Here is a 24,615-nt window from a genome sequence, read left to right as displayed (position 1 = left end):
GGGGGGGGGATTGTCGGGGGGCGCAAAAATGCACCTTGCCTGTGTAGGCACGAATCCTAGCACCGGCCCTGGTCCACTAACAGAGATCCACAAACTGTACAGAGATCCATAAACTGTGCAACAATGAGGAGCCAGCTGCACTGCACAAGCAGGTAGAGTGGCAGTCTGGATTCTTTTACACACATTAATGTCTTACTGAGAGTCCACAATATGATTTATAGGTAGCTGTGTTCAGCTGAAGACCATGGTCTATGTTGACAGTATAGAAATCTGGCCCTATATATTGTACATTTGAATAGTCCCTTTCCTTGGTACTACCTGGCCAGTCTCCATCAGAAACACATCTGGCATCTGCAGTATATTTGTTTTGCATTTTTCTCTTTATCTTGACACATTTAACCAAACTCTAGGTCATTTGATTCCCAAAAGTGGGAATCAAATGTAAAATCACAGTAAAACGGAAAACATTTCTGTATCCTGACTCCTACACTTCTTCTACTGACTTATCACCCTGATATGGCCCCATTTAACCTTATCATCCACACAGCAGCAGCATAGGTCACCTAGGCTATATTTCTATTTCCTAAATTATTAATAATAAAGGGATTCATAAAGTCCTGATTAAGATGTTATATTAGCCGAGAGGAGTTATGTTAAGCCTCTGGTATAACTGCAGCACAGAATGAAATCCAGGAGCCATATTTTTCTAAAAGCACATATCCTGTATATAGGCTGCAATGAGAGGGACACATTTTAATATGATAAATTAAAGACCTTTTATAGTATTACCAGACCATAAGATTTAAATGGAACACCTTACAGATATAAAATGTGCAATTTGTAAGCACCAGGCGTGTTTAGACATATCACAGATTTTTAAATAATGCTTCTGTTCAGAGTTTCATTATACTGTTTCTCTGTACCACTAAAACACCATCTGCCTGCATACATTTACTTTATCTAGAAACTCTCAGCCATCTACAGGAAAAGGTTACTGTACATTTTAGGAGATTAATATTTATTTTATTTTATTTAATTTAAACATCTAAGTATTTGTGACACTTATTTCAGGCCACTGGATCCAAAATGCTGACCCTTGCGTAATTCATAAAACAACTAAGCATAAGTGTCTGCATATATTCTTCAATTATACTTATTTTATCTCATTAAGCACTATTTATGACAGGATATGCTGATCACAAATTATACACACTTGGACAACTATATATAACTCATAAATAATCACTTGTGTGCCGGCCAAATGGAAATAAGTCTGCTATGATCTTTCTTTAGTATCCAGTAAGGAAATAGCGTTGGAGGCTGCTTTGCTGTATCTCGCATACAAAACACCTTCTATTTTACCATCATCCTTTGGGTATTTTAAGCTTATTTATGCTAAAACAATTACAAATGATCAAAGGTCACTGGATGCCCATCATTCATATAGTTTGCATACAGAAAGCTAATGCATTACACTCCGTAGCCTGCACTGTAATAGAATTCTGAACATACATAATCAGTCATGTGCAGATTCACAGGCCATTTCTTTTTTAACTTTCCTGTTATTACATTGCATTATTTTTAGATTATAAAGTAGTAAACAACAATTGTTCCTACAGAATGAGATGTATAACTTGCAATCTATTTCCAAACTTACAATAGGCATCTCAATACATCTGTGTGTAACTGGATGCTGCATTTGAAAATAAATTTGTCTAATCTGAAAAATTGATGGCGGCGCTGGATATATTACTGATTTTTACTGAATCCCAATGTGAAGCTAAAAAAATATATATAAGTGCCTGAAAGTCACCAAGAGAAATAGAGAGGGTGAAACGGGGACACATAAAAACTGGACAGGTGTTGTCATCCCTCTCCACTCTATCCAAAACTAACAAAACGTTTTGACTTCAGATGCACTTTAAAGTCCATTTGCATAAGTAAATTCAGCACAGATCACACATTCAAGCCTTAAGCTGGCCACCTATAGATTATCTATGGTCTGATGGAAAAAGTGCAACAGATTCCTCCATCTATGCTAAACTGTGTGGATGGAGGAATCTCCCACTGGGCCAAGCCTAAGTATCTTGCTAGTTGGCCCTGCTGGCTCTTAAAATACCTGAACAATGCCTACATTCAATCAGATTGTTCAGGTATTTTGACAGCCAGCAGGGCCGACTAGCAAGATACTGAAGCTTGGCCCAGTGGGAGATTCCTCCATCCACACAGTTTAGCATAGATGGAGGAATCTGTTGCACTTTTTCCATCTAACCATAGAAAATCTGCAGATAATCTATAGGTGTATGGCCAGCTTTAGAATGATGACTTGTAACAGCAAACAATCTGCAATTGTCTTTTCCCTGTATTTGCCAAGCCACACAGTAATTATTCTAATTTCGGCAGGCCCTTTTAAGGCAGCGTAGATATTTTAGTGCTATATATTAATCCATGCTTGGTCAATACTGATCGGAAGCCGATTAATCGATTATTGAAAAAGTTGACAACTTTTTCAATAATCGATTATAATCGATTATGTCGATTAGTTGTTGCAGCCCTACAACTGTTATTACTGAGCCAGGTTTAGACTCTGATAACAGAGCAGATTTTGTTATACTCCATTTTTCTGTAATAAGTGATTTGTATGTATCTATAACCTCGCACATTTCAATAATTTTTAAACTATGACCTTGCATCACGTCCAAAGACAGTGAATCCATTAACAGACTTAAATTTCCATTAATTTTTTGTTACAGTTATACTTGGAATTGATCACCACTAGAAATGCAAATTATATATAGAAAGCTAGACTGATATGCAGATAAAAGAGAGGCCAAAGCAAGAGAGGCCAAAGCAAGAAAAGTAACTGAGGATGATACGTAAAGGATAACTGTGTTTTTAAAGTCCATTTGGTTTTTTAAAATGTACTTGATCATTTGAGCAACTTTGCGCATATAACCCCTTACCTCCTGCCTTTTCGTTCCATGTTATTTCATAGAAGTCAGCATTGTATGGTTAACATTTAAATCCTTGGTTCTCAACTGGTGGGTCGTGACCCAAAAGTGGGTCGTGACCCGGTGTTCAGTGGGTCGCCGCATGCCTTCCACTTTTCTGGGTGAGAGGCTCCTCTGCCTCACCCTAGTGCAGCATTGTCAGTTCTCGTGACAAGCAACCATTCAAAATATGCTGCCCGGCGCCGAGTGTCAGCTTGAGGTGGGATGAGGCTATGGCCATGAGGGAGCTCAGACCATTGCTTACACCTCCTTCTATAAAGGCACCTGGACCGGAGTGACATCACATTCTGGCTCCCGACACCCCCACAGGGAGCTGTACAAGCAATGCACATATAGATGGAGCTCCGTCACAGCACAGGAGCCCACACTGGATCCCAGGCTGATGATCCACTTCAGTTCTCATACGGTAGAGAGTCTGAGTAGACCTTAAAAAAAAAAAAAAAAAAGTGTGTGTGAGATTGTCTGTGGTGGTGTATGTATGTCAGTGTTTTTGAGGGCCCATTCACATTGGTACAGTATGTTAATCGCATAGTACCGTGCGATTAACGCACTGTACCATGCCATTGCACCTACTGTGCACTCGCTGGTGTGAGAGGTGTGTTGCGTTGCCTTTCATTTGAAAGGTACCCCAAAGGCACCTCCCACCCACAGTTCATATGCCCACACCGGAACGCGTGGTACCCTAATACCTTGCATTCCATTGCAGTGCGACTTGGGTCGCGACTTAATGACCAAGGACAAATGTGGGTCCCGAGGGTACACAGGTTGAGAACCACTGATTTAGATTATCTGCAGTCTGCACTGTAACGGTAGAAAAAGACTGTATCATATACATTTTTACATATTTTTTTACTCAATGCCTGTTCCAGAGGGCAAAAATATTGATACATAGCGTAGCACATTACAGGAGCATATGATCATTTATGGTTCACAGGACATGGCTAACTGCTGTTTGGTTTAATTTTCATCCTAGAACTCATCTTCTGCTACTGGATGCCTTGGTTAATCCCTGCAGTTGCTGGGATGCCCATTTTCCCACAAAAAGGCCAAGATTTCCATATTTCGATGCACCATCATATAAAGTACTCAGAGTGGGAGGTTACAAAGCATAGAATAATGCACCAACATGCTACAGTCATAGGTGTTAGGGTGTAAGTACAAACACACACACACACATATTTATATTGCACTATATATATATACATATAATACATACACACAGACCTGAGGCATCCCTGATTTCCATCTCTTCAACTGTCTCTTACGTTTTCCAGCAGGGATGCAGTAATGAAGCAGGGAGCCTGGCAGGTGGTCATGTGACCACTCACTTGGCTTCCTGATTGGATGGGAGGCCTGGGAAGATGCAGCCACGCTGCCTTCCAGCATCCCAGTCACCGAGAACTGCGGCTGTTCTGTAAGGTATGTAAGGTAAGTGCTGCTGTGCTCTGTATTGCTGACCTGGTCACAGAGAGATCCTTTGTTGCTAAAAACGGTTTTGGTGTTGTGCTCAGGGTGATTAGGTTGTGCCCAGGCACACGCAGCACACCCCATGCGCACACCTATGGCTACAGTTCTTTTCAGAAGCACTGTTGAAAGCACTGTTAAAAACTCACTGAATCTGTGTACAGTTGATTATTAAAAGATCAGAATAAGGCAAATCAGGCAAACCTTCTGATCGTTTCAAAGTTTACATGATTTTCTAGCACTAGTGCTGATTTGGCTAGTTAGCTGATGTTGCTTTTTAGGTAATGCATCCTTAAACCAAAAGTGAACCATGCCTAATGGGCTGGTTCACACCATAGCGCATGCATCAGCATGGTTAAAATGTATACATGTTGCTATGATTTTTTTTAAAAGCTCTGCTGACCTCTATCACCCAATCATGTGCAAGCAAAAATACTGTTTTTTTACATTTTCCTTGCACATAATTGGGTATGCTTTGCAAGTGAAATTTCTCCACTTTCAGCAATCTAAGGAAAACTTCCCCTGCAAAGTAAACTTTTTTTGCAATGCGAACAGTCTATTTTTCTTTAGTAAATCAACATGCAAAGAAGCATACAATCTTCTTGGCTCCATCTGGAGGCTCCACTAGTAGTATTTCATGCTATTATTTTTGTAAACTTACCTTTTTTTAACATGTTGTCAGGTCACTCATGTAACACTGGGTCCTCTTCCTCTTTGGATCTTCTCCTAGCAGTAGGTTGTCATCATTACTGTTCTCTGCATCATAACTCTGTGGACCACAGTGGTGGCCTGCCTTCAAGTGGTGCATCCATGATGCCCTGCACTCACAGTATTCTAAAGTCTTTCAGGTGAAATGTTGCCAGTCATAATTTAACGCAGAAAAATTAGGACATCTTGTGATGAAAATACAACATTTTTTATATTACTTTGTTAGCATCATTAATGACAAAGCTATTGCTGAATCAAAGGGATGATGAATGTAAAGATTGCTCTTGTCCATAAGGAATATAAAGGTACAGTGATGAAAACAAAGTTCACCATGTAACGCGCTCATATAATAGGATCAAAATCAAATGTGTTTGTAATTGTAAATCTTTGATCTTTCTAATTTCTCCTGCTGAACTTTCAGCTTAGGAAAGGCCACTGGTAGATATTTTCAAACACATTATTCACATTTAGCAACATAACAGTTAACTTTTATACTTATCCAAGGTATAGTTGTTCTATAAATGCTTATCATTTGCATATGTGTTGCAATGCTCCTTCATTGGTTAAATCCAGAATACTGCTTTCTTGCCAATTAATTCAGAAGTTAGGTTAATGACACTTTGGGTTAATGTAAGCTAATTACGCCTTGGCATCTTTCACCGTAAATTACTTTATCAGATTGCACTGGTTATCATGTGAGCATTTGAATAATGAACCATGAGCTCCTCTGTTCCATAAGAGACCTTTGAAAAACAGCTTTTTAAGTTTGGATGACCTTCAGTAGGTAATTTCATCTTCATGTGCTCGAGGCAGAAAACACCATTGACCTTGGTCCTGTTGTTTTTTTTCCCAACTAAATGTGAACTGCTATATAAATAATTACCTAGGTGTTTTTCCCCAAGATATATACATGCTATTTTAGGAAATCTCTTTCTGGTGCTATTTAGAAACAATTTAAATGTTTATTGAAAGCTGATATCCTTTATTCCTATAGTATTAAAGGCATACTGACACCATGGGGACTATTCACTAAGCTGCCCTAGGCAGCCGAGTGAACAACCGACCTGAAGTGAAGTGAGCCGAACGCTGTTCGGCTATTCACTTCAGTCTTGTGTGGCTGATTTCAGACGTATATCGGTCCAACATCTGGATCGGCTAAGCCGAACCTCCCGCAGGCTACTTGCTGCTGTTCGGTCTATTCTCATAGATGCCGAACATTCGGCATTCGGCTCGGCTATTTTGCTTGGTACCTCTGTGGTACCGAGCAGAATAGAAAAATAGTTAAAAAAGTAGAAAAAAAAATGGAAAACGATTGTGCGGAGCTAGCAGTGACAGCTAGCTCCGCCCAACAGTTTTCTATTGGCCGGGCGATTCTGCTGCCATCAAAAAAATGATAATAAAAAAAAAGAAAAATCACCATAGCAATGGATAGCTAGATTCCTATTGGCTATTTCACTTTGCAATAGCCAATAGCAAACTAGCTATTGCAAACTGCCTCTGGTGACGAGGAACACTCGCCCTCTGCTGCTGTCAATCACCAGAGGGGGACCTGATGGAGAACTGCAGGTCCCCCTCTGCTGATTGACAGCAACAGTGGGCGGGTGCAATAGCTAGTTTGCATTTGGCTATTGCAAATTGAACCAGGTAACCAGGAACGCCATCTGTCATTACACACTGAGAACACGGAGAGGAGCTGTGATATCATAGCCGGCCCGGCCGGGTTCTCAGTGTGTATTGACAGCGTCCCTGGTTACCTGGTAACCAGGGAGGCTGATCTCTCTGCAAGTGGCCGGAGCCAGCCGTAAGATGACGGCTGGCTCCGCCCAGCTATCAGGAGCAGGCTGTTGGCCGACCAATGGCTGGCCGCTCGGCCAGCTACGGCTTTCACCTCGGCTCAGTCGAGCCGAGGCATATGCCTTTGGCTCAACTGAGCCGCTCGGCCAACTTCGGGGGCTGTACGGGCTATAGTGAATATCCCGTACAGCAGCCCTGCGGTTCTACTGAACCGAAGGGATGCTGGGCCGAAGCTAGCCGAAGGATCAGCCGAAGCTACGGCTAGATCCTTCGGCAGCTTAGTGAATAGGCCCCCATGTGTTTCAAAGTAGGGATTTTTACTACCAGTACCTAATTTAGGTCAGCAGAGCATGCCAGTTATGTTTCATTGTTTTTTTGTTGGTCACTGAGGCAGCCCATGATAGTGATGGGCCAATATAAATGTTAGGTAGACTTAATGGCAAGCTCTAGCATTATTGGAAAGTGTTGGAGCTTTACTTGTCAGAGTGGCTTGATATTCAGCCAAATCTGCAGGTTGTCTAAGGCTGCTCCAGGAATGTTCAGCAACCTCTAGCAACCTGCACTGTAAGCCTGGAGCACATTTGTTCTAGAAATAGAGGGGTTGGTTTACTTAATTCAAATAGGCAATTCACTTTACATGGGAATTTTCATTTTACAGGGGAATTTTCCCTTAGCTTAGTGAATGAGGTAAAGCTATTCTGACTTCCATCATCCAATCATGTGCAAGCAAAAATACTGTTTTTTCCTTACTGGGTATTCTTTGCCAAAAGTACTGTTTTTTCCTTTGGGAATTTTAACCTAATTCACTAAGCTAAGGGGAAATTCCCAGGCAAAGTGAGCAGCCAATTTGCCTTTAGTAATACAGCATTAATATTATACCTTGTTTCTAACTAAATAAATCATTTGTCTCAGTTAATTTTTTTTCTGTGTATTTGCCTATAAGCAGTGAAGTATGTGTATTGTAAGTTGTTTTACAGCCTTACTACTTTACACCACAGGAGAATAAAGATTTACCTCTGTTACATTCTTCTTTAATACTCTTGCACAAAATATTGACAGCAAAAACAGCAAGACAGCAAACATCACAAAACCTTAAAATTCTAATTTGGTTTTTACCCATCAACAGTGTCCTAATCTCTGATTTTCCACAGCATGTGTTTCTTTATGAGCCATTTTCTGAGCATATGCATGGAATGCTACATTGGGCGCTTAAGTGATCATAGCTAAAGAAGATGTCTTTTGTGCACTTTAAAATGTTCATTTGTAAGTGGCTTCTATTTGGCTTGTCGCATATGCCAGTTTCTACATTTCATATCTACTCATAAAAAGAAATGCAGTGGTGTCAAAAAAAAAGTCACGGATCTGCTTTCTTACTGGCTTAACTTAATAACAATACAATGTGATCTACCCAGTAACTTACTTACCGTCAGCTCTGATCCAGTGGCCTTGCCCGTTGCCCCACAGCCCACAATTATCATTAAAATAATATCTGCTGATCCTGCCATGAGGGTCCTTGGTCAGATACTTCCTGTTACAGGGTGACAACACTACCAACTCCCAACACACAGACTTCTGATAAGAACTACAAGAGGCGATTTAACTACTTTAGGCGGGCGGACGTAAATAAACGTCCGGCTCCTGAAGCGGTTTTACCAAGAATACAGCTGCTGCTGCAACCGTCTTCTTGATACTGTTGTAAACAGCCGGTGATGTCTGTTCAGATACAATCGATCCCGTGGCTATACAGCCGCCCAAACGCTTGTACAGTTCGGATGGAATGTTCCCTCCTCCACCGCCGGCACTGTTCAAGTGGAGCCCGGGGAGCCGGCGGTGGAGGGGGGGCACATTCCACTGTGCGGGCCCGGGACTGGCATGGTGGGTTTCCCCTCATTGATCGGGGGGAGATCAGCAAGCTTCTAGCTTCTTACTGGACCCGGAAGGGACTTTAGCATTTTTTTTTTTTTTTGTGTGACCTTATTTTTTTAAATACTTTTTTGTTATCACAAAAGTGGCTATCTACATATATGATATCAAATTACAGTGACAGTTCCTCTTTATGGAGACATCAGGGGTCTCTAAGACCCCTAATGTCACCCAGGGACCCCCAAAGAAGATGATGAAGCAGAGATCTGCTTCACCAGCTTCTCTCCGGAAAACTCAGCAATAAATCACCAGTCATATTTGCACCTACTTTGCAAGTTTAAAAGGGATTGGTGACACAGGAAGCAAACAGAGGAAGTTACACAGCATGTTGTGGAAGCAGACACATTGGGTTTGATTTATAGAACTGGATCATATACGGGACCTTAGACTGCTGCAGAGGAGGGGGAGAGAGGCTCTAAGAGCAAGCCATCTCCTAGAATCAGGTTAGTATAACTTTTTTTTTTTAGCACCTAGACAAAAACCAGCACGTAAACACTTACAGTGAAGGGGGTAGTTCTACTTTAAGGCAAATTGAATTAACTTTCTGACACCACGGTCACTGTGTTTAGTAAATAGTATTAGTAAATCCCTTTCTGGAATGGCTTGTTATTTTTATATATAACATTGTGTTTGTCTGGTTTATTTTTTGAGACATACTACTGTGAAACTCCTAAGTTAAAATCATCACGTCAGTCTGGTTGTCATAAATACTTTTATTGCAGATAGCTAGACAATGATGATGTTCTTTATTCATTTTTGGGTACTCATGAAATGTCTTGATGTTGTATGCTTAAATGCTTGGTGGAAAGATTTTCTTAGTGAATTAGTGACCAGTTATTTGGTTACAAATTCATATTTTCCATCTCCTAATAACTGAAAATAGTGCAGGGCTTAGTCTGATTTACAGCCTCATGTATCTTCTCACATCAGTTGGCAATTCCGTGTTGTCAGCTGTTCATTATATGGCTTTGCTACAATTTTATTTGTGCAGGGAATGTTTTGTGACATAAAACATAAACACAGAATTAATGAACTCAGATTATAGTCATTTCTAAAAGCACAGCTTTGAAATATTCTAATCTCAGAAACCATTAGTGTCACATTCTCAGAGCAAATGATAGATGGTCAGCTAATTGAAACATAGTTGTGGAATAGGATTTGTAAAGCTGTTGTATGGCTTGTGCAACAAACTGAGGAAAACAAGTGAATGGTCGCATTTACAAGAAAAAACATATTTTATATTTTTTGAATTAGGCAGGTACTGCATTTTATAATGAATTCACAAATCTGTTAATTTGTGTCTTTTGCATTAACATTGAGGCCAGATTCATAACTGAACTCGCATGTGTTGCAATGTTGGTGTGTTGAGGTGCCAATCAAAAAAGTACATGTACCATTTTTGGTACATTTTGGTGCCATAGGCAGCCCATTAAAATGAATGGATTGTGTTAACACAATGCATATGCGCACATGCATTAATTTCTCTGCCACAGTGTGAACCCACTATCGAATATAAACCCACAATTCTGTCTAATATGAAATCTAAGCTTTGAATTTTTAATTGAACATCATGATTCCACATGTATACTCCCCCTTAGACACCTCATTGACCAATGAGTATGTCATTACTAGCCATTGAGGCAATCTCAATGGTCAATGTAATGGTAGTTCAAAGGGCATAGCGATGAAATTAGGAAGGGACAGGACCCAGTAATAAAGTGAATCTAAATTAAGAGAGGGAGACAAAATAGGAATTTCTGAGTAATAACAGTAATAGCAAAAACATTTTTTATTTTACCTACTGCTGTGGGACTTTTCTTTTAAATTAGCCTGGAGCTGTGTTTTAAAGCCACTCAGCATCTGCTCCCACCCCTATGGTTTCAAAATCATTCCTGTAGGCCAATTGATGTATGATGCTCCCTTTTCTGCCAATCAGCATTCTTTGACATATAGCAGCCAGTATTCTGTATACATGGGCAAAGTTGTAAGGTGTTTAATGCTCTTGTCTGTTCAGAAGGAAATTTGAAATCTAATGAGCAGTATAAAAACTTACTGTAGTTGACATCATTGAATTTCACACACAAAACTCTCCAGAAAATCATTGACTTTAAGCCCTTAGTGTTTGGAGTCCCCGGTACATTAATTGCTTATACAAATAAAGGAAAAACATTACTTGCTTTATGGCCTCAACAAATTACTCTCTTAGTTACTTACAAAACTATATGTCTACAATCAACACAGCGTGCATCAATACATGAGTACCATGATCTTTTATTAAACACTAAAAAGAGAAGTATACCCAGATTTTTTTTTTTTAAACAATACCCTCATCTCCCAACCCCTGCACTACAAGAGCATATAAATGGTGTATTACTTCTATCCATTTTTTCTACCATATACCTCCCATCCTTTCAATAACTACTCAGACTCAAAATGTAAACCCTTTCAAATGCTGCTCGTAGTCCATTATCTGCATTTGTAAACACAGTGATCCAGGCCTTACTAAATATTCATTCATAAAAATCCAAGTCCAGTATATACAGCAGAGATATACCCAAGAGGCAAAAGGCTTATTATCCAAGTAGTATGACAGGTAAAGTCTTTGGTAATGTAGAATATGTCAGAAGAAACAGTAACATATCATCATTTTAAATCTAAAGGGTCAAGAAGAAATGTGGATTCAGAAGGTGAAAGGGCACTTGCTTTTCAATATATTCACCTACTCATTACTCCAATCTATTATTATTATTATTATTACAAACAATTCACATGCATTTGCACCACATATTGGACATAGTATTCAGCATGGCAGCCATACTCTGAAATCTGCCCACTTTTGTTAGTAATATATATTCATTCCTCTTATAGAACACGGCAGTCCTATCTCAGTAGAACTGGCAAATTGTGCCAAAGAGTGTTCTATAATACTGTTATGCCCATAAAGTCACTCCAAGTATTCAAAGACATACAGTTTAGTGCTTTTAAATGACCGGTTATAATTATCAGGTCTCCAGTTATTTCTCAAATGTCCTCCTTAGCGAATATGGTTCTTTGTGGTGTGTGAATTCTAGACCAAGGCCAAAGGAAACCTAAAAAAGAACCAAAAAGAACTGTTATTCTCTGTATGGCCTCCTGGTAAAAGGAGAACAACATCATTATATTGGAGTAAATTGTGGAAATCCTTATGTTGGCCACGAGTTAACCTATACTTTTCTGCATTTTTTTGTTTCATTGTAATGATTTAAGTCATATTTTGGTTACTGTCTTAGGAATACCATAAGCATGTCCTATTATTTTATAGAAGTTTTTTTTCAGTAAAAAGGATGAAATGTCCACACAAACTTCTGCAGATCTAGTGGTAATATTGAAGCGATTTAGGTATCAAATGACTGCATTGAAACGTGTGGGCATTACAACTTTAAGTGCTTTTTCTTTTTTTTAATCTTTGCCTTTCTTTACTACTGGATTAGTTATTTTGCTAATGCCCTATACCAGGAATAGGCACTCCAGCTGTGCTGAAACTACAAATCTCATTATGCCTTTGCCTCTGGGACTCATGCCTTTGGCTGTCAGAGTCTTGCAATGCCTTATGTAGTTCCACAACCCCTGGAGTGATGGGTCTGCCTACCCCTGTCCTACACATTACACAGAGCTGGATCCCATTACTTGAGCCTATACACACACACAAGCCTTGATGCCATAAACAAAACCGCTCTGCCGGGATTTCTGCTCTGACACAGAACATTTTCTTGTTTCATCGGTCCTAACTTGGCTTACAATATTGTTATAGTATAAAAAGACATTTTTTTTTATGATCAGCCCCAACATTACATCAGAGGAGGCATCATACAACCAAAAAATCTAATGTACAGGAAACCATTTTGCTTTAAAGCTCAGAGAAATTGCCAGGCAACTGAATACTGCCACCTAGAAATATTGCTGCCCTAAGCCAATCATATGTGGCCTGCCCACAAACTCAGACCTGGCTTTAGCCTGTAACAACCAAAAGCTCATATCTCTGAAAGTTCTCATTCATCCAGATCATGTTAGAGCTAACAGCTTTCTGCTGTAATTTCCAGTCTTAGGAGGCAGCTGTCTAACATACAGGGTATGCCTGTGGGTTCCTGGAGCAGTCCAAAGAAAATGTAAAGAATGAGAGTGCCATGATTTTATAAGTTCAGTATAGATTTATTAATCTTGATAAAAGATTCTTGGGTAAATCCAAAACATTTTGGGGGCTCAGGGGGAGCTGTGATCCCCGAAACACATTGGGGGGCATTTATCAAAACTGGGGCAGACAAAATCTGGAGCAGTTGCCCATGGCAACCAATCAGTTTCTCTCTTCAGTTTGTTCAGTTAAGATTTGAAAATGAAAGATAGAAGCCGATTGGTTGCCAAGCACAGCTGCTCCAGATATTGTCTGCTCTAGTTTTGATAAATTCCCCTCATTAGCTTTACGAACTGATCTTTTATCATGATTAATAAATCTGTACTGGATTTGTCAAAAACTTGCGGTGCTCTTATCCTTTACATTTTCTTTTGACACATACATGGCAAAATGTTAATTGAGGTGACTATAAATGCAGGAGTAGGCTGCTAAAGAAGCCAGTTGTATGAGTGGCGAGATGTCTTCACCATTACAGAACAAGTCCAGCTGAATGTGACTAACTCATAGCCTCATATATGATTTTTCATCAGCTTTGTGCTGTCACAATAATGTATGCGGCTCTTTGATAAGTTGCCATGGGCTACTGAATATATTTGTTCTTTGCAGATCCATATGGTTGCTTTCACCATGCTTCAGTTTATATTACCTTGCTTGCCTTTCCTCTATGATAGTAAATAGTTACTATGCCAAAGTGGTTAAAAATACATGTTCAGAAATAAAGGAAAACCCAACTCTATAAGAATATGCAGGAAGTATAGATATTACAGGCTTTGCGCTCCTGGATTGTTTTTTCTTCTAGCTGTGGGTTGAATAAGAAATGGAACCTGTGCTGGTTACAAACTGTCACAGCAAATGTGCAAATTTATTATGATGGTATTTGTGCCAACATACCCTTGTGTGTGACAGTGATTGATGTGCAACACTTTATAATTGATGAGAAATTCTGGTCACTGTTAGTGGATTTACCTTAGTGTCCATATTCTTGGATTTGAGATTATCAGATACCTGCAGACACTGTGATTGAATGTCCTAAGTTGGAATGAATAGATCTGTTTACCTGTAATAACAGATTTAAGACTGCTTGATACCTATGGAGATTGTGAGTGGTTTTGTCCATGAAGTAGCAGGAATGTTTATGAGAAGTACAAAAACTAAATTCACCCATAGTACAATGTATATAGTACAACATATTTCCCATTGCAGTAACCATTTGCTGCTGTTTGAAAATAGCTAAACAGTTAATTATAATTATTACTCTACTTTGTGTTCTTTATACTTAGGTAATGGACCTCACCATGACCGATGTTGTACTTACGATGAAAGCAACATAGTGGATGGTACTTATTGCTATCCAATAGGGCACTGGATTGAAACCACTGGCCATACAGATGAAATGAAGCACACTACAAACTTCTATTTTCACATCGCTGACAACCAAGCAATGCACTTTTCTAGGTATTGGAAATTCAAAGACAAGTATGTGTAAAGCAACCGTTAAAAAAATTAAATGAAGCCCTCTACAAACTTCTGTTTTTAGGTCTCTGACAGATGAGCCATGCACTTTTCTAGATACTAGAAATTTAAAGACAAGTATGTGTAGGGCAACCTTTTAAAAAGATACTATTAGAAAGGTATCTAGTCATATTTTCCTTTTATAATTAAATGTTTACATTTGGAAAAACCCATAAGGTTAGAGAATTTAGAATGGGCACTGTTTTGCCTACTTTGAGTTACCTTGATCATTCAGTTAAAAGAAAACAGCAGCTTTGAATGCAATAACAGATTTTGAAAACCTGCCTATTGTGAAACTCGGATATAAAATGTATTTTTGCTGGGCATAAAGTCACAAAAAGCTCAGAATTTTCTAAGGGAATGGGACAGAGACCTTGCTTTTACTCCGAGAATCAGAACGCAAAAATATCCAGGCTGGACCATCTTTCTTCTATTAGCTCCAAAATGCAGGAGACCTGTTGTAAACTGTAATATAGATGGTACATAGTACCAACACAAATCGCTTTAATGTATCAAAATGCATTGGTTTGTTGCCACAGAGGTCGTTGCCTGGAGGGATCGCTTCAATACCAGTGGTGGAAGTACGACATTACATTTTGGACTGCAGTACGAATGGTCATGAACCAGTACCTACAGCTCCAGATCCCAAATGACCCATCCAAATGACAGTCCAATTCTATGGGACTCCTACCTCAAAAAAGTTAGATAAAAAGTTCTTGGTACCTTATCTGGCAAGAGCCAGATGGAAGACCAACCGAGTACCATTGCTAAAGGACCGGGGGCTCAATTCACTAAGAGTTAAATACCACATGAAGTTTTGAGGTAAAATATCTCATGTGGTATTTAGCTCTTAAGTATACAATTTAAATATTCCTTTAAAACATGTAGCATTTATCTCATTATTTAGTCTTTTTTCACTTTTTTGTTTTGGTTGTTTCCAGTAAAAAAAGGCACATATAACCCATTTCTGCTTTCAGGATGGCATTCTTCCTCTTTTGGATGAACTTATATTCCAGCAATGTGGTCTTGAATACTTCCATAGCCTCAGATTGGTGGTTACACTTGCATGCTGCCACAGGCTGTCAATAATGACTACCACAACTATGTACTTTTTTTTGTTGTTGTTGAAATTACTTTATTGGTTTTCATGCAATTTTTATCGAATTTTTCACAGGTTATGCGTTATTTATCTCAGTCAGTAATTTGTTTTTACTGAATTGAACGTCTCATTATTGCATGCGATATTTCACAAAAAAGGTCATGTGACCATATTATCGCATGCAATAATGTTTACTGAATTAATCCCACATTCAAATAAATGAGATAATGAAGAAAGGACAGTAGACACATACAGTAATTTGAAAGATCAGCACAAAACGTTTTCTGAAATCTGGACAGGGTGGATCCACTTCACCATTTCTGGTACTTACAAAAAGCCTAACGTATAACTGGGCTTAAAGCACTTCATATGTATGTATCAGACAGCTACATTGTAATGTGATGGGAACACAAATTGGAATGATTGTTTTCTATGTTGATTTATTGTTTGTTGTTAAAAGACAAGACAGAAGCAGGGCAAATTGGAATACATATGATGAAAAGGCCAACTCTTGGCATTGTATGTGAGGGCCTAGTTTGTAATGATGTAACTTAATTGGCTATTATTGACATAAAGACACTAAGGGGTCTAGTCACTATAATGCTCGGCCCGAAGCGAAGTGAGCCGAACGCTGTTCGGCTATTTACTTCAGGCTGGTTCGGCTGATTCCAGCCTTATATCGGCTGAAATCAGCCGTACATCGGGTGGCTTCGGGTCAGCCAAACATGCTCAGCATGTTCGGCCATGTTTGGCCGACCCGAAGTGCAGAAGGGGTTCGACTCAGCCGATCCAACATCTGGATCGGCTAAGCCGAACCTCCGGCAGGCTACTCGCTGCTGTTTGGCCTATTCTCATAGATGCCGAACAGCAGTGAGTGAATAGCCGAATGCCACCTCTGTGATTCCCGGGCAGAATAGAAAAAACAGTTAAAAAAGAAGTACAAAATAAAATAGAAAACGATTGGGCGGAGCTAGCAGTGACAGCTAGCTTCGCCCAACTGTTTGCTATTGGCTATTGCAAATCGAAATAGCCAATAGGAATCTAGCTATGCATTCCTATGGTGATTTTTTTATTTTTATTTTAATTCTGACGGCAGCCAACTTCTCCGATGTCAGAAGAAGAAAAAAAAACTGAGCAGGGAAAGGTTTACTCTGCTCGATCGAGCAGAGTAAACCTTTCTGGGAGAAAGTGTTTCTCTCCCGGGCGGCCAGGAGCCGCTATCTAATAGCGGGAGACTCCCGGAGCGCCTGCGAAAGTTTGGCTTCATATTGTAAGCATTGTTTTTCAAACACAAATATTGAAATGATTCCTCTTGTAGTCATCTCTGTGTTGTGAAACATAATTTTTATTTCTGCTTTTAGAAATTATACCATAGGAAATATATGTAGCTGCTGTAGCTGACCTTCTTCCTAAAATGCTAATTGCCTAACTCTTATGTTGCCTCCATTTCTTTAAAACTTTGGGACACTCAGAGCAAGTCAGCGGCCATACTCTTGTTCCATGTTAATGACTCAGAAAATATAGAAGATATTCAGCATTAGGGATGTGCTCGATGTTCGAGTCGAGCATGAGTTCGACTCAAACATCGGCAATTTGTGTATTCGACGAACTGTCAGGGCGTTCGGCGGGGTGTTCGCACAGTGCCTTGTGAGCCCTGATTGGCTAAATCCTTGCATCTGACCTGTGGCCCAATCAGGGCCCAGTACTCTGTAAGAGTCATGATTGGGCAAAGTCATGATGACATTTGCCCAATCATGGCTCACCTGCCAAATGCCATACAACTGTGAACAGTTGTAACAGCTGTCACCGCTAGCTCCACCCAATTGTTTATATGTTGCCGGCATCTGTCAAAAGGTCATTCTGCGGCGGTAGTTCATCGTGATCGGACGGGATGGCAGGCATCTTTTTTTTTTATTGTTTCTATTTATTATGTATAGTTTTATTTTTTATTTCTTCGAGTCGTCACCGTCGTGGACAATGCTGGACCTCGTGCTTGACCCTGGATTATATCGGTGTTTTTTTTTTTTTACAATAAGACTTGTCAAAAACCTGTCTTTTGTATTTTTTTTTTCAATTAAAGGATTTTTACAAAAGTCTGACCTCTTTTTTTTAAATTGGTAACCCTTTCGTGAATGGGTAGGGGTACAAGTAACCCTTACTCATTTGCAAGGGGGGGCCGAATCTGGGTGCCCCTTTAGTACCCAAAGGGTACCTGATGTGAATAAGCCGCCTGCCCGCATCCCCACAACCAACACCCCAGAGCTTGTGGGGAAGAGGCTCTTGTCCTTATCGACACAGGGACAAGGTGCTTTTTCAGGGGCAACCCTGGAAAGGTACCCTCCCAGTGTCGAGGGCATGTGGCCTGGTATAGGAGGGAGATAAATGGTAAATGAGATAATGAAGAAAGGACAGTAGACACATACAGTAATTTGAAAGATCAGCACAAAACGTTTTCTGAAATCTGGACAGGGTGGATCCACTTCACCATTTCTGGTACTTACAAAGAGCCTAACGTATAACTGGGCTTAAAGCACTTCATATGTATCACTCATCCCCCCTTAGTCATCTTTGCTGCAGCACGTTCTATACATTGTACAGATGTGCCACTTTACAGGCAGTTTAAGGGGACCCCCCCAGGCACGATATTTAAAGGAATTTTCCATTTTTATTGTTTCACTTGATGTTAAAATCACTGCTCCTTTAAAAACTGTATTTTTTAAAAGTTTTTTTCTCATTGATACATGTCCGCCAGGGCAGTACCCGAATCCCCATACACTTTGTATGGCCAATATATTGCATATAAGTACAGGGGGGTTCAGCCCATCACTATTAAGCATGACAGCCAGGCAACTATCATTCACAGAAGGAATATTAGCAATGGTAAATTATATTATCTTCTTCTGGGTCTGTTCTATCGGTGGACAAGGGGGGACATAACACCCACAGATGAACATGGGAGTTAGTTCATCCCAGCACTTACTCACGGCACATGTGCGGCTGTCAGTGTATAATTAGGCAAAATGCTAGCAGGCAGGGAAAGAGATTTCATGGCTGATGGAAAATACAGAGAGTGAAATTGATCAAAACTGGAGCAGACAAAATCTGAAGCACACCGCATGGCAACCGATCAGCCGCTCTCCATTTTCAAATCCTAACTGAACAAACTGAAGCGAGAAGCTGATTGGTTGCCATGCACAGCTGCTCCAGATTTTGTCTGCTCCAGTTTTGATTAATTCCCCTCATTGTCTCTTCTGCCCTAAAAGCCTACCTACTATCAATATTTAAATAATAGAGCTTCGTTCTGCTTTAAGGATCATTTTAAAAAGGCCTGTTAGCTTTTAAGGGTTTTTTTGGTCAATCCCGCAGCTGGGTGGATCCAGACAGTATTGTCGGGATCCGTCCCAGCTGCGGCATCACAGTATACCGCGAGCTGCAGCTCACGGTATACTGAGCTTTGGGTCACGGGAGAACGTTAGTTTGTGTTCTCCCGTGACCCTTAGGAGAACTATGGGGAAAAGCCCTGACACCATAGTTCTCCTTTAAGGAGTTTTCCATCTACTTTTGTTCAGATTTCCCATTCAGGTATTCAGCATCACACAGGATACAGCAAAGAGCAGCCTTCTGACTATCTGGACTGCTAAAACTGGGTACACAGGGCTCAAATTTCAGCTGATTCAGCAGGAAGTTTTATTTGTACATTTATGTACACCTTATTACTGAATACACACACTATGGCAATAACCCCCCAAAAGAAAAAAAATATTTTTTTAGTTTCTCTGTATTGTAAAAAGAGAGCCCATGCTTGATAAATAATAAGTGTCTTGATAGCTCTGGTGCTGAGAAAAGGATGTTCTAACTTTTATCACTGAAGAATACCTGTCACTTTGATATATGACAGGAGAACCTAAAAGCAGCCATAGAGATCTGCCTATGCTACACATCTTGTTTTATCTTCAAGGGAAATGTGAAAGCTCCCAAACCATTTAAATTTTTTTAATAATTAATGTATTTTACATTGTTGATAGTATTTGAATAAAAGGGTACGTAAATTGTATTGTGAGGATTGGAAAAGTTTGATACTGACCCTAAAAATAAGGGGAGTTAGAGAAATTGAGTACCTTTTTTGGCATATGAATGCAATTTTATTTTCATATATTCAGTTTGACTCTGTGTCTTTCAACAGAATACTGCCTAATATCTGGTTGGGAAGTTGTCCACGACAGTTGGAGCATGTTACGATCAAGATGAAGCATGAACTACGAGTGACCGCTGTCCTAAACTTTCAGAACGAGTGGGACATTGTCCAAAATAGTAAAGGCTGCAACCGGTACAATGAACCCATGAGCCCAGATACCATGTTCATGCTATATAAAGATGTTGGAATGACCTACATATGGATACCCACACCTGATATGAGTACAGAAGGTACATATACATTATGAATGTCAATATTCTTATAACTTAGTGTTCATACACCAGCCATTCACTTATCTAGCCAAATCTAGTATCACATTTTTTGGAGAACTATTATTGGCCCCCCAGCTGTGATCCTTAAAGTGACATTAAAGTCAAAAATGTTTTTCCCTCCCCAATGTTAATGTCAGCACTTTAAATGATGTTTCTTAATCCGATCTTCTTCTTTCTTCTCCTTTTCATCTGTCCCTCCAGCGCTGCTGCGGGTCTCCGATCCAGCGCTGCCTCCTCTGAATTTGCTGGCACTTCCTGTCCCACAGTGTCTGCATGCGGGTGCACGCTTCCATAGATTTACCTTGTGTCTCTCCTCACGTCCCGGCCGAAAATGTGATCTGTGCATGCGCCGGCTCCAAGATGCTTTGCGGCTGCCTGAAATTTTTCACATTTTCGGACGGGAGCGCGCGGGGAAGACACAGGTAAGTATTAACTCTTTTCAAAGCTTTTTTTTTTACACTTTTTGCATACATCTACTGCTTGCTAACAGTAGATATATGCAAAAACCTCAGAGGCTTTCATTATCCTTTAACTGCTGGCATTGACAATTAATTGAGGAATGTGCTATGCATATAACTACCCCTATGAAGTTAGAGCAACACTAAACTCAGGATCTTAAGAATGCATTTAAGTTCCCTATTAACAAAAATGTAGCTTATTTGTGTATCACTCAGCTGTAGATCCTCAAATCATCTCAGAAGGTGTGATGACACTGTCCTTCCTTCTGGAGGGTGGCTACTTTTGTTCCCCATGGTCCCCGTGTGTGTTGTAAAGTAGCCACCGCTCCAAGCTCACTCCCGTAATGGACCATAATCTCAAGTTTAGTTTACTAATTTGTATTGAGAGTGTAGTCTATCACAGAAGTGAGCTTGGAGCAAATATGATTCAAGAATGGTTTGAGGAACAAAACGAATTCAAGGTGTTGACTTGGCCTGCAAATTCTATAGATCTCAATTCAATTGAGCATCTGTATGATGTGCTGGAAAATCAGGTCCGATCCATGGAGGCAACACCTTGCAACTTACAGTAAAGGATACGCTATTGGCGGCTTGGTGCTATATACCACAGCATACTTATTTGTCAACAGGGACACTCACAGGTTTAAAAAAGTAGCTGTCAGTTTTGCAAACTGACTATGCCAAAAACATCCTTTTTTTCTGAATGACAGAAGCAGTCAGAATTTTCTGCAATATTCTCTGTGACGTTTTCAGTAAATATATAGAGAAAAACAATATTTTACATGCAAATGTATCTGTTTTCCAGTTAAAGGGTCTGACTGCTAATTTCTTATATCTCTTTTGGGCTCTATTGATGTGATACTTGCATTTGATCTTCTGGGTCTGCACATCTGCTGTGGCTATCACAGGTAGCTATACAGGGCCCGGATTAAGAGCATCTAGCGCTGAGTATTTTGGTGGGCCTTTTTATGGAAATACTGTGTGGATAAGCGGGCATATGCTAACATCCTCACGTCCAAGGAGCAGTAGCGAGACCCTTAATAAAGATGTATTTTATTACATGCGATCGTTTTTAACTCATCTTGTGAGTAGTTTTAATCTATTTTAATAAAGCATAGTTTTAAAACTTATTACACTATACGATCTTAATATTTCTCCCCTTTGACGATTGAGGAGATTACGTTTAGGATACGTTACGATATGTTTAGGATTCTTGCTGGTGGAATCAAATACAATGGAGAGACATTGGAAGTATGAGATCTGGTGAGTGCAGATCTTTCTCCTGATTTAACCACAAAGGGTGTATTGGTTTACACGGAGGCACAGAGCACTTTATGAGTGGCACAAGCATTTTCTAATCAACACATTAATTCAACGGATTAGATTTCTGAATAGAGGAATAGTTGGATAATAGTACACTATACGTTCATCACTAAAGGTGGCCATACACCTGCCGATCGCGATCGTACGATAATGGGCAGGTGTATGGAAGGCACCCGACCGTTTCTACTGTAAAGTCGCGCGTCTTTTGTCTTATGAGCATGTTGGAAAAGCAGCCAAAAATCGTGAGATTTTCGTCGGGTTTGTGGCATGCTCGTAAGACAAATGCTGCACGGGCCGTTGTGCACAAGCGCACACTGCCCGCTCAGCATTGCAGTCATCGGAAGCCCTCCCCTCAGCGGGTCAGGCTTGCGATGATCGTAAGTACGATCTGTCTGTCCAAGATGGGCAGATCGCACGGTTTTTTAATTACCTTACAACCATCGCAAGATGAAAGTCGTGTGATGCTTGTAAAGTGTATAGCCAGCTTAAGAGTGGACTGATCTAGTCTTTTTGGACTTTTCACAGCAGTGATTTGGATATATGCTGAATATTTATAAATATATTGGCGCAAATATATTGACACTGAAAATACAGTTGATTTTTTATAATTTGCACATTTTTATAGGAATTTTACAATTGTTCACATATATTGTTGTTTTTAGAGGTTTATAACCTCATAGCACCGTGCAATTTGTGATGAATAATTTTAAAGGTGTGGTTTGTGCACTTTTGTAGCACAGCAGCGGGGTAAGTTTTCACCCATAGCTTAGGTCCCTTTGATAATAAAAAACTGAAGATATGGCCGAGGTTCAGCTTTAAAATTTCAGAAAATGATGAATGTGCTTTCCCTTCCACTCCCCTGTACTCTTTAAAAACAGGGACCTCTCAATGCAGTGACTCAATACTGACTGGGATGCTGTTTAGCATTTAATCTAAAGGAAAGAAAGTTAAAAAAAAATTCAAAGGATCGGTAGGGCTATATTTAAAATCTTTGTTAGCTATTAATCTGCCCTATGTGGGTTGCGTTTGGTAAAACATTTTTGATAAATTATCTGTTCAGCAATAGAATTTGAGAGCACTCATGCAGTAGTAGTTGATGTACTGCAGTAAAAATAATTTATTAGCTTGCATCACAAGACTATTGGATGACCATCAGTAAGCGAAGAAGACAGATTCAAAGAAACAATCCTTAAGTGATCATATCCAGCAAAGTCATAGAAATTCTGCAGTCCTTTCTGAATAGACATTTACATTTTATTTGTAATAAAAATGTTACAATATACAGTCCTAATACAAAAATGCAGATCTGATGCCTCCTAATTTATTTTATTAATCTCAATAATTCAACTGCAGGCAGATTTAAATGACCTCTATTTTATTCAGTTGTGCATTTGTTCAAATCAATACATGTAATTTACACACAGCTGGTATTTGTAACTGAGCCTGTTTTTATATGAACTTTTTGCAATCTTTTGCACAGCAGGGCTCAGACTGGGAAAGCCAGCACTGTGAATTAATCAGGCTTTGCTGCATTGCACAGTGCTGTCATTTTAATACTGGGAGCTTGCTGACAGGAGGAGAGGGCAAACAAATCACTAATGACCATCAGTGTTAGTGTCTTATTTACAACTGCATATTTAGGGGTTTGTCTGTCTGGAGTTCTGCTTTAAAGTCATAGAGCAAACTTAGAGTTATTTTTGGAAAATATCAAAATTTTTTTTGTAGTTATGTAGGGAAGAATGAATACAGTATTGACTGCATGGAAATTGGGTAATAGAACATGCTAATTTGTCTATGCATTATAGCTGTTGTTGTGTCAACTCATTCGCTTGCTTATATTTGGCTTTGCTAATACTTATGCTTATATTAGAGTTTTAAAGTATAATTATTTCCTAGTCATATACACATACTAGTATAGGATTAAAAACAGTCCCATAACTGGGACTTCTTGGGAAGTATTAGAGTACATTATTTGTAGTTTATGTGTGTTTTCTAGTTGTAAAACAAGGGTAAATAACAGTAAAATAGTTGATAGTCCTTTTACAAGTGGGACTGATAGACAAAAGACACAGCTACAGTAATATTGGTTGTGATGTCATCATAATGACCTAGACATTGGGCCATTGTGACATCCCAGTTTTAACCTATAAAAGGCCAATGCTGGATAGCCTTTTTGCAGTTTTAGTGTGACATCTAATAAAATAACTTTATCCAACTTCCTAAGTAACTTACTATATTACTTCTCCTTTTTGAAAAGTTTATATGCACTTTGCAATGTGAATTTACACTGAGCTTGGTAAAGAAGAAGAAACTGTGTTCAGCTCAATCAACCAAAAATGTGCTAGTAAAAATTCTGCCATTTTTTAAATTTCTCTCACACATGAATGGGTATTTAAAGTGAACACAGGTAACCCTATTGTCTTTTTTTTATTTTTTTTATAAATTCTCCATATATTTCTTAATTCTAAAAATAATACAAACAAGTGTTAAATGTTGGGGGACAGAAGTTGTATTGTTCACTAGTCTGATAACCTGTAGGTTGGACAGAAGACAAATGTATTAATTGTGATCTAGGCGTTGATGATGGAAGGGATTCAGATCAGTGTAAGTGTATATGTGAAAATAAAAATGCATTTTATGAACAAATTATTATAAATATATATAAAATATAGTTCTGATCAACAAATA

The 24,615-nt window shown here is 39.3% G+C and overlaps 1 protein-coding gene across 1 annotated transcript in view; it reads left to right on the top strand.

The window, feature by feature from the left end:
- The window catches only part of EPM2A (epilepsy, progressive myoclonus type 2A, Lafora disease (laforin)), a 68,437-nt gene that overhangs the window by 36,688 nt on the left and 7,134 nt on the right, over positions 1-24,615 (top strand). The window contains exons 3-4 of the mRNA XM_018552897.1: positions 14,349-14,523; positions 19,863-20,104. Coding sequence (XP_018408399.1) covers positions 14,349-14,523; positions 19,863-20,104 — 417 coding nt within the window. The remainder of the gene's footprint in view (positions 1-14,348; positions 14,524-19,862; positions 20,105-24,615) is intronic.

This window comes from Nanorana parkeri, unplaced genomic scaffold, assembly GCF_000935625.1.
Source record: "Nanorana parkeri isolate BGI_ZX_2015 unplaced genomic scaffold, ASM93562v1 scaffold100, whole genome shotgun sequence".
Lineage (NCBI taxonomy): Eukaryota > Metazoa > Chordata > Amphibia > Anura > Dicroglossidae > Nanorana > Nanorana parkeri.
Note: the sequence above shows the minus strand (reverse complement) of the source record. Positions and strands in the feature narration are given on the sequence as shown.